General features: G+C 39.7%; 2 protein-coding genes across 3 annotated transcripts in view; both read left to right on the top strand.

Moving 5' to 3' along the window:
* Positions 1-4,308, top strand: part of PRKAA1 (protein kinase AMP-activated catalytic subunit alpha 1) — a 30,738-nt gene extending 26,430 nt beyond the window's left edge. The window contains exon 9 of the mRNA XM_054583970.1: positions 1,131-4,308. Coding sequence (XP_054439945.1) covers positions 1,131-1,375 — 245 coding nt within the window. The 3' untranslated portion in view covers positions 1,376-4,308. The remainder of the gene's footprint in view (positions 1-1,130) is intronic.
* A 3,473-nt stretch (positions 4,309-7,781) lies between these two features.
* The window catches only part of TTC33 (tetratricopeptide repeat domain 33), a 30,535-nt gene continuing 26,852 nt past the window's right edge, over positions 7,782-11,464 (top strand). Inside the window, exon 1 of one of the 2 annotated variants that reach the window (XM_054583971.1) lies at positions 7,782-8,044. The gene's annotated coding sequence lies outside the window, so the exon portion shown is untranslated. Of the gene's footprint in view, positions 8,045-8,107; positions 8,178-11,464 lie in introns of those variants that run through there. The other variant, XM_054583972.1, reaches the window with a different exon arrangement.

Below are 11,464 nucleotides of genomic sequence, written 5' to 3'. Positions count from 1 at the left end.
ATTAACTCAGATTTCTCATGTGTGTATGCTATTAAATCTAATTTACCTTATCTATTAAAAAGTTGTTGGAACACATTTGACTTACAATTCAAGTAAATATTCTTTCTCTACTCCATCATTATAAAAGAATATATCTATATATATAAAAATTCTCTCACAAACAAAGGTAAATGTTTATGGCAATTCTTTATTGGCCAAATTAATTGAGTTAAGATATGTTGCCATTTTTGTTCATCTGAGATTGTGTGGAATTGTCAGGTGAGATTCATGCACAAATTTTTTGTCTTTTTTGTAAACTCAAGGATAGTATCAGAAAGATACCAGTTTGAGCTGTGATATGCTTGCCAAACCTGTTTGTCTGCTTATCTTTATGTCCAAAGGGTATTTATCTGCTAACATGTACTAATGCAGTCTGAGATATGGAATGGGATACTTTTCTCATTTTATTTGGATCAAATTCCCAAACTTACCACCTGGGTTTACCAATGCAATGACCATTTATTGTTTTTGTATTGTGTTCCTAACTTTAGTTTTTTCCTGCTTTTGTTCATTTCCTTGATTTTGTGGATTGCTGCTCTTCTATGAGATCTTATATCAAATATGAAAAGAAAATGCTCTTCCCTGAGATCTTACATTGAATATGAAGAGAAATATAGGAGACTTGGATTCTCTGTTCATTTGTTACCTGTGGGAAGTCACTTAACTTTCGGGGGTTTCTTTTCATATGATAAATCAAGGAGTTGGATGAGATGATTCTAAAATGTCTTCTTAAGTGCATTTATTCTGTGATTTCATTTTAGAGGTGTTAATTTTTATTGCTAGGGAATGATGTTTATTAAACCCCCAGTTATTAGTTTATTGGGCTCTTAATCTTAGATTGCAAGATTGATGAGTAGCTACATACTATACCCCATCTTGATTAGCCATCAGGAGACTACATGCTGTGTGTACAAAAGGTGAGTAATTTCACATAGATAGATGCTTTTCCTCTACTTGAGAAAGTATTCAAAATAGACATGCTCTTGATAGCTGGTCAGTGGTTGCCTTCAAAGAAGAAAAGGAAATGCTATTAACAATCTTTTTTTAAGGGTGTAATGGATTATAATAAGTTGAATTATTTTTTTACCCAGATGAAATTACTGAAGCCAAATCAGGGACTGCTACACCACAGAGATCGGGATCAGTTAGCAACTATCGATCTTGCCAAAGGAGTGATTCAGATGCTGAGGCTCAAGGAAAATCCTCAGAAGCTTCTCTTACCTCATCTGTGACCTCACTTGACTCTTCTCCTGTTGACTTAACTCCAAGACCCGGAAGTCACACAATAGAATTTTTTGAGATGTGCGCGAATCTAATTAAAATTCTTGCACAGTAAACCTAAAACTTTGCTTATTTCTTTGATAGCAATAAGCATGCATAATAAATTATAGCCAAATGCTTCCATTTATAATCAAGTTATACATCTTTATAACTGAGGATTGGCCTTTTGGAATGTACTTTGCACAGGGATTAGAACATGATTAATAGTTAAAAACCTAATGTGCAAAAATGAATTAAGATAATTTTGTTCATTGTTCAGTAGGCCTATAGCATAATATAATATACACAATGAATTATAGGTCTCTCAGGCTCACTTGATTTTTGGCTATTTTATATTTAGCATACACAGGGCTTTGTAGAATATTAATTTACCATAAAGGCCTTCATATATTATTACATGTTGTGTTATATATTTGCTTCATAAATTTATTCAATAAATATTTGCCTAGAATCCTCAGAGAATTTTATAGGTGATTTTGTTTTCTGGGCTCCTTAAGTAGCAAGTATCTTCTAACAGTAGGGACAGTGTGGATGACTTTTCTGTATCCCTCCTTAATATTCTATAGTATACGGTAAGTCACATCAAGATATTAAACACATGCAAGTTTTTTCTTCAGCTTCATTAAGTCAAAAAACACACAGAATTAACATATTGAGATATTCTAGGCACTGTTTAATCTTAACAATTTATCCCATTATATTCTGTACATAAATTGCTCTTTTTGTCACAAGAGCTGAGTTGCATATACTGTAAATAAATCATGTTGTTTTTGCCAATCTCACAGATTCCTCTGCTCATGTCAGTCAGTATTGAATGTGTGCAAACACTTCTTGTTATTCGATTATGTATCTTTTAAATTGATTCAGTGCACAGAAAAAACATCTCTTACAAACTATTTAAATGTTCAGATAAGACACTTTCTCCCAAATTTTATTATAAACATTTTTACATGTGTATCTACCACTTGGATTCAATGCTTGTTAACATGTTGCCACATGTGCTTTATATCTAATTGTGTATATAGATAGTTATATATGTGTATATATGATATACTCCTCTGAACCATAAGGGTGTTGCAGACGTACTCATCGACCCGCAACACTTCAAGCATGTTCTAAAAATAATGATACTGTCCTTAAAAAAACAGTCGTGTTATAAAAATAATTCCATACTGTCATCTAATCATGCATATTTGGACTTCCTTGCTTGTCCTCCAAATTTGTTTTACAGCTGGTTATTTCAAACCAGATCCAGTTCAAGTTTACCTATTGCATTTGGTTATGTCTCCTTAGTCAGGTATGACATTTTTATAAAATATGGAACAAATTGGACAATTCTAAATGGTTACATTTGTTTTGAATTTTAATTTTTAAAAAACAGCATTATGGGAACTGCCCAAAGATGCCTAATCTTTCTAAGATTTCTGATTTATATTGTTTTTCTTGCTCTTAGTAATAGCATCACACAATAGGTATAAATGAAGATATGAAGTCACCTCGGATAAAATTGGTATCGTGTATGCTAATAAAAAATAAGTATTACTCATATTTGCCTTATACTATTTTAACTTCAAGAAATTGATATTTTTCCTATTAATCATTTTTCCATTGCAACGGTTATCTTTTTTTCCCTTTTAAGACTACTTGTTAATATAGTTTTTGTGTTTTGTTTTATTTTTTGCAAATACAGTGAGCACCTGTGTACTTAGACAATAATGTACTCAGATGCCATGAGAGCTTGCATAGTTACTGTAGTTGTAGATTTGGTTCCAGCACCCCGAGAAACATGCACTGAATTCAAAAGAAAAATCGTGGCTTCTTTTTGTCCAGGCAAAAGGCTTGTTCTATTCAATTTAGAATCTGAAAGCTATATAAAATAATAGCAGTTCCATTTAAATATAAGTTCGAAACTGTATTTTAACCTGTATGTGGCCCTCTGTTTTGAAGATACTGATTTTAAGTAGGCTCTCTAAATGCAGCATTTGTTCCTGATATTAAGAACAGAAGACTGTATTTTTAAAGTTACAAATTTGTATATAGAACTAAGACATTGTTGTAATGTCTCTATAAGCTGTTGGGGGGTGGGGTGGGGAATAAAAGGAGGAACCAATTACATAGGACCTTCCAAAAATTGTTAATTTTGTAAACTTTGCTTCTTTTTAAGTTATTGTTTCCTTTTAGTTACTGAGTTTTATTGTGAAGATATTTAAATATTGCACTTGTACAAATAGTATGATAAATGCACGGACTATTGCAGTAACTTCTTTTTTAAGCTGGGATATTTGAAATGACAACTTTTGGTTGAGTGTGTAAAGGTTGCACCAGAATTTTCACAAATTTATTGTAGTTTGCAAATTCTTACTAACTGAAGATGTAAAGGAGTCAATGCAAATGATTTTTAATCTTTTTTTATTATCTTTTCAGCAATTTATATTTTTTGTGATTTTATGCAACCATATTTTTACTTTGTTTTGACAACTGAAAGATGTATAAGGTTTTTGCCAGAAATGTACTATATACATAGTTTTAAATATAACAGATTTTACTGATATGTAAAAATTTTGCCATTAAAATAAATGATTTCTCTCTGAGAGGAATTTTTCTACCAGGTTGGGGGATATGGGAGCTTAATATATCATATCTAATTTAAAATAATTTCACTGAAATAAACTCCATTGCTTTTACTTTGATTATATTTTCTCTTGAGGTGCTTTTATAGTTTTTCAGAGTTTTAAATGGTTGTATATAAGAAGTTCTGCCCTCTCCTACCCTTGCCTCACCCTTTTTGACCCGGCAGTGATACCCTTCACATTGAATTAATGCTTGGTGGACTATGGCTGTGTGCAGGACTCTATGCGCCTGTGCTCTGACTGGCACCTTTGGAATGAAAGAAAAATGTGTGTTGTTTAAATCTTATCTAACTCCTTCTATTGCCTACCTCCACAATAGAAATCTCATTTTCATTTTGAGTTCTGACCAGATGAATGAAATTCCACATAAAACGTAACTATAAATTGTTACTAGGGTAGAAATCAATCTTGGTAGTGCAATATTCTGAGACATGTTCATGTTTGTTTTGAATGGAGTATATTTAAGTATAAAATTTAAAATACTTAGATTTAGAAAATGGACAATAAAGAAAAACATTTTTCATCTGTTAAAATGTGCTTAACTTTTTTAATCTCTGGAAAAACTGAAAAAATAACAGCATTTTATAGCTGACCATCTGTGCACCTTTTAAAACAACGTGCCTAAATATAAAATATAGTGCTTGAACAAACTGTAGCAAACATTGTGATTTTTGTCTCAACCAACTGAACAAAATATTAAGATATATATGATAAAAGCCAAAGCAGCTACCATTTCTCTCTGGCTGTTAATGTTAGAGATTTAGTTATTATTCCACTACTGGTAGAATTGTTAGAATTAAATCTTGTATTACATGTGGTATTGTTAGGCAGGGTTTGTACTAAATCAGTGGTTTTCGATCAACCTTTTTTTTTTTTTTATCCTCACCCGAGGACATGCTTACTGATTTTAGAGAGAGGGGAAGGAAGGGAGAGGGAGAGGTACATCGATTTGACAGAGAAAAATCCATCTGCTGCCTCTCCTATGCACCTGGACAGGGGACTGAAACTGCCACCCAGGCATGTGCCCTGACTGGGGAATCAACTGGTGACCTTTTGTTTTGTGGGACCATGCCCAATCAACCGAACCACACTGGCTAGGATGACCGTTTTTCATCTCATGCCACACATAAACTAATTACTAAAATTCTGCAGCACACGAAAAAAAACGTGTTGTGCTGATCTGACAAAAATGTTATAATTTTGATTCACACTGGATGGCTACTGTGTTGGCTGTTTTCATTTTTTTTTTTTAAATTTGACAATCAGGGAAAACAGGTCAGTGCCCCTGAGTAAAAAATCAGGTATTGCATGTTTTAAAAATTGCCATGGAACACAGGTTGAAAATCGCTGGCCCTGGCTGGTGTGGCTCAGTGGATTGAGTGCCGGCCTGAGAACCAAAGGGTCACGCTTTCCACTCCCAGTCAGGGCACGCGCTTGGGTTGCAGGCCGGGTCCTCAGTAGGGGGCGTGGGAGAGGCAACCACACTGTGACATTTCTCTCCCTCTCTTCCTCCATTCCCCTCTCTCGAGAAATAAATAAAATCTTAAAAAAAAAAATCGCTGTATTAGATTGTTGGCATTCCAAATCATTAAAATAGCTGGATAATTGTAACAAAACCGTACTAAAGACTATTATGAACAGCACATACGGTTGACCTTTTAGGTACTGTATTTACTCTGACTATACACAATTGTTACAAAAAATGGTTTGAAAATACTGAACTGTTCTGTTTATTGTGAATGTCAATAAATACTATAATACATTTAGAGGATTTCTAGCAATTATGAAGATGATCAGGTCTGTAGACAGAAGGCATGGTAAATATATTAACTTTTTCAATAGGTGCATCAAGATCATAGGCCAAACTTCAGTAGAGAAGTAATGGGAGGGGGTGGCCTTTACCACACACAGTAAAGTGGATCAAGGTTGAGTTCTGAGAAATTTAGGAAAGCCCTGGAATGGGCTTCATCCTGTCATTTTCTAAGAAAAGGCTTTGTTTACTTAATTTTAGAGGGGAAGGGGGGGAGAAAGAGAGAAGACATTGGCCTGCAACCCTGGCATGCGCCCTGACTGGGAATCAAACCCACGACCTTCCAGTTCGAAGGCCGGCACTCAGTCCACTGAGCCGCACCAGCCAGGGCAGCTTCACGCACCATTTGATTATTCTGCCAATTATATCCCCTCATAATAGCAACTATTAACCCAGCACTATCAATGTGACCATAGGGCATACAACCTGCTCTGAGTGTCTTGTTGGGGAGTCAGAACTTTTGTAGAGGTATAAGCAGAAAAGTGCACAAATCTTAAGTTTAGCTTGAATTCTCAGTGTTTTAGGTTTGTGGTGAACATGGCCATATAATCCTCTACCCAGCTTAGGAAGCACTGCGCCCACCTCATTGTGCGCTAACCGGTTTGATCTACGGGTTCGCTTTACGCAGCCCTGTTGATGCCTTCAATCCAACAATATACATACAAGTCATATCTATCACCCGCGATGATCTTAGAAAAAGGGAGGACAGCTTGGGAACCTGTCAAGATTGTTATGGCAGGTGTTTTCCAAAAACCACAATTTGTCTTTCAATTCTTGAATTTTATCTTTGGCAACATTACCACTTGTTTCCTTACGAGAAGCAGGCTCCCCTTGTGCAATGTCAAGAGAAGGCCGTCAATACCCACGCCTGGGTAACCAGTCGGGCCGCGCGTTGCGGGTCGAAGTTGTGCCCCGATGAATCCGCGGGCACTTCGGCCTGGAGGGCGATCTCACAGGCGTCACACTTCGGGGCGCAGCGCCAGGACTTCGGGAGCACCGCGCCGCACCCCCCTCCCCCCACGCAGAACATTAAAAAGAATAGTGATTTTAATAATCACTGCTTCCTCAAGGCCGTCTCGGAAGGGCTGTTCTTCCCGTGCCCTGTGTGGGGCAGAAGGGACTCCCCACACTGTGACTCCCCGCTGTGAGCACCGCCTCATGGGCGCCAAGGCGCCGGCACTTCCCCGCCTGAGCCTTCCACTCTCCGGGCAAACGTCGGGAAAGGGGCACAGGATGTCGCCTCAGCAGTGTGAAGACGGTTTTGTCTTTGAAGCGTCCTCGGGGGTCTGAGGACCATCGGTTCGCATGAGTGGGTCTCCACGGGGCAGGAGTGGCAAAACTCTTCTTCCAGGGATGTTTGGCGACGTCCAGACACGTCTCCAGGGGGCACAGCTCGCGACGGCGGTGGGTGCGAAGGGCGTCTGGCGGCTGAGGCCCGGGGCCGCGGCGGAGCTGCGCGCGGGGCCCAGGTGAGCTCGCCTTCCCGGACCCAGGAGGCAGGGCCGGCGCGGAGGGAGCCTGGCCGGCCAAAACGGTCTTCTTTGCCCCCGCCAGCTGCAGTGACAACCATCTCCATTGTTCCACTGCCTAAACATTTCCTTGGGTGACTTTCCCGCACTTCTTTTTTTTTCAAGACGTGAAGCCCAGCTTTTTTCAGACCGTAATTCTCTCTCCTAGGTCCAACTCCTGTTTTCCGACGTGAAGGCCGCCGTTGAGCCCCTTTTCAGAGAGTTTACCTCTGGCTTCTGCGTGTCGTCGACCTCATTAGCTAGGGTGTGAACTCTTTTGAAGAAGGGTTATATCTTTATGCAGTGAAGTCCCCCAAATCGTTTTCCCCATGTCTCGCCCGCTCTGTCTGCCAACTGGCTGGGTGCACAATCTAGCTTGGCGGGCTTCGCTCGGAGCGCACTTCAGCCGGCGTAGCCAGATTCCCGCGCTCCCTCACCGCGGCCGCCTGCGCACTCCACACTCCCGCCTGCCACTAGAGAGCGCGCCCAACCCGAGAGGCCCGGACTACAAATCCCAGAGGGTAATGGGGGTGGGGTTGGCCGCAGCGACTTCTGGGATTTGTGGTCCCGAGGGAGAGATTGGCGGATGAAAAACGCTTTGAGAAGCACCTCTCCCCCCGTGGGTTTCTCTGGACCGTTCCGACGGCTGGGCTCGGCCAACCCCCTTGAAAGCCCATGCATTAGAGTACGCAGGTCGGCGGTCGGCCATGATGATTTCCGCTTCCGGTGGGCAAAGGGCAAGAGGAATGTAAACACGGGACCGGAGTGGTCATCAGGTAAGTGGGGCTACCCGGTTGGGGCTGGGAAGAGCTGGAAGAGGGGGCGAGTGGGGCTTGTGGTTAAGGGAAAACTTGCTTCAGAAGTTGCAGTTGAGATTCAGCGGGGCTGTGGCATAGCCGGGACACTAAGGTTGGTGTCTAGGGACGAGCAGGTCTGGGGGTCGGCCCTCCTAGGTAGCGGCGTCCGGGACGGCTCCGGGCTTCTGGGCTGTCGGTGCGGTTTAGCAGTGGGAGGAGCGGAACCGAGTGCACTGTGTCTGCGGTTGAGGGCGGGGCTAGGGAACTCGCGGGGACCTTCCGGGCAGCTTTGATGAACTTGGCATATTTTTATTGTTGTGAAAAATGAAGGGAAGTCGCTAATACTGCTTCAGTCTTGCGGCGACATTTTCGGGTAAATCGTTTCTTGCCTTTCGCACCTCCGAATACATCCTGTACCCGGAAGGGTTCTGTTTTGATTTCCTGACCTTGTTCACCCAGCGGTTTCTCGCCTCGGGAGCTGCATCCTCCCACCCTGCGAAGACGAGCTTCAGGCTGGGGACTGGGCGAACTGTCACGCCGGCTGCAGTAATCGAGTGCCTGCTGTAGGGTTCATTGTGCCCCCAAGAAAATTTAGATTGCAACATTGTTGTTTAGAATTTTCATGGCATTAATTAAATACAGTTCTGCGTAAAATTGATGTTGTGTTGTTTTATGAGTTTAGCATAAAACCCATTTGATTGTGATTTACCTATATGGTTATTCTATCCTGGTGGAAAATGTAAAGATTAGGGTGTTGGTGCCTTGTACATCTAAATACAGATTCAGGAAACCCTTCTTTATAAGAAATTTTAATTTTATATCCAAATATATAGCCTTAGAACAATAAACGTGCACTAACCAGTTCATAGTGTTGAATTTTCCAAGGTGGAAATTATGTGTTGTTTGTGTTATAGAACTCACCCTTCTTTTAAAAAAAGCCTGGCACATTTTTATTCTTCAAAATCCATCGACCCTGAAGTGTTTCTTTGACATCCCAGCATCCTTTGTTTATTCTGTTACAGCACTTATTTTGTATTGCAAACAGTAATAGTGGTCTCCAGACAATTCTGAAGAAAGTATAAAACTATACTACTGGTTTTGGTAAGAGGTTTGTGCTTTTTAACATCAGTGTACCCTTGGTACTGTTTGGCATCTTTACTCATCCCTTACTATTGCTTTTCGTGTTCTTCACTGTGACTATTTCAGATCTTTTCTATTGTCATGTCTCAGATCAATTCTTTTCCCTTTATTTGACACGGATGACTAGTCCTCTATTTCTCTGAAAAATGTGAAGCTTGAGGGGTATGAAATTTGTCATTTTCTTTTTCCTCTACCTCTGAACTTGCCTATAGTTTTCATTCAATATTAGCTCTTGTCCAAGAGGAATGTATTCTTGTCCCTCTCGTCAAGGCTAAACTTATCAACTGATAGGGGACATCAGGCCTTTTATACTCCTAAAACCTCACTGTGTCCTAACCTCCACAGCCTCTGATCTCTAGGATTTCTGAATGAACTATTAATTTTTAAAAATACATGTGGGTCTGTCTGTCCTTTTTTCCTTTTCCTGCTACCCTAACCCCTGCTCCCATTAATCGGCAGACCTGACCTATGAGTCACGATGTCATTTGCCTTCAGTAAGCACACCAGACGTCCATCTGCAAGGATAGGGTTCCCACCCATTGATAGGGTGCCACACAAAGTTCCACTAGGAAACTTGAAACCAGAAAACTAAATCATTTTCATTCGTGTCACTTTTAAGGACAGTCGTAAACACAACACTTATTTCTGGTCTTGAATTATCCTGATACCTTGTGAGACTTTCCTAGCAATTCATTCTGGCACGTTGTCCTCACTCTGCACCTCTGGACTTGGGTTCCAAAGTAACCGCACTTCCATTTTCAGCCCTTTCTTGGGTCTTCCCCTACATTATTTGTAGTCATCTTCAAACATAGGAATCTCATTCTCGTATTATAATGGGTCTGGGGAGAGAGTTTGGCATTGTCCTAATTCTGTAGTACAGTTTATAACCCATTACTTTTCTGGGTTTTTCTAAAAATCCCTGCTCCTTTGTAAAAGATCTGGTTCACCGTCATCAGCCTATATGTTTCTTGATTGCTGTAAGTTATTGGCACTCACTCATGTTCGTTAAGAATTTAGGCATATAACCTGCAATTTTTTTACTCTTAAGTTCTGCCACTATCTCAGGCCTTTCCATGTGAACGGCCTCACAGCTCACCTCACTTGTTCTGCACCCTCCTCCTAGTGATCACTTACACTTTACTTCAGATGGGAATCAATGGAGAAGACCTTGATATCTGCTAGAACTTACTCCCTATTTCATTTTTCTCTCTACCTTGTTCCCACAGTGCCCATTCTTTGATAATTTTATGAAGACCTCTGGTTTATTGCTTTTCTTATCCTTCAGGTTGATCACTCGGTTGATTATAAGCTCCTTGGGTCCTAGACGTCTTTAAGAATGCACATAGATGTATAAAAATTTATACAAAAATTCCAGGGATTTCTCAGTATTTTTAAGCCCACCCATGTAATTAGCAAGAATTCTTAGATCCCTCAGGAAATCTAAGTAAATATTTGTTGAATTCTTCCTGGGTTTCCTTTAACTTTGTTCCATCAGTTACTCTTTCATTCTTTTTTATTTCTTACATTTGTAAGAAATAAAATTTCTTTATTACAGAATCATTACAGATTCACAAAACAATTTAACATTCGTTATCTTTTTTGATTCACCCAACACTGTGAATTTGCAGAGTGTGATTCTAAAAACTAATGGAAAATGTCAAACATACATGAAAAGAGAGAAGAGCATAAGGAATCTTATGTACCGATTGCATAACTTCATCAGCGATCCACTCACAACAATCTTTTCATCTGTGCTTCTCTGCTGCACCCCTACCCTCACTGGTTACATTAAAATAATTCCTAAATATCATATAGTTTCATGTGAAATATTTTAGTATATATTCATAAAAGATAAGGTTTTAAATAAACAATCATAATATTATTTACCACGTCTAGGAAATACCGGCTATTCTTTAATATCATCAAATATCAAATCAGTGTTCTCATTACCTTAGTTTCCCCATCATTGGCTTAAGACCCTCTTATTCTATTTAGTTACTGTGTCTCTTAGTCTTTCTTAATCTAGGAGTTACCTCCCTTCCATCTCTCCTCTCTTTTTTTCACTGGCAGTTTATTTCTTGAAGAAACCGGCTTGCTTTATTTATTTATTTATTTATTTAGCTTTCTGTCTGCATCTCTCTCATTTTATTTTGCATGCTTATCTGGATCTCATATTTTTTTTTATAAACCAGAGGCTAGATCTGATTCAGAATTAATTTTTGGACAGAGTCCGTCATGGGGGGGCTGTCACTTCCATCA

The sequence above is a fragment of the Pteronotus mesoamericanus genome, unplaced genomic scaffold, assembly GCF_021234165.1.
Source record: "Pteronotus mesoamericanus isolate MK-2021 breed Mesoamerican mustached bat unplaced genomic scaffold, CSHL_Meso_final contig_75, whole genome shotgun sequence".
Lineage (NCBI taxonomy): Eukaryota > Metazoa > Chordata > Mammalia > Chiroptera > Mormoopidae > Pteronotus > Pteronotus mesoamericanus.
Note: the sequence above shows the minus strand (reverse complement) of the source record. Positions and strands in the feature narration are given on the sequence as shown.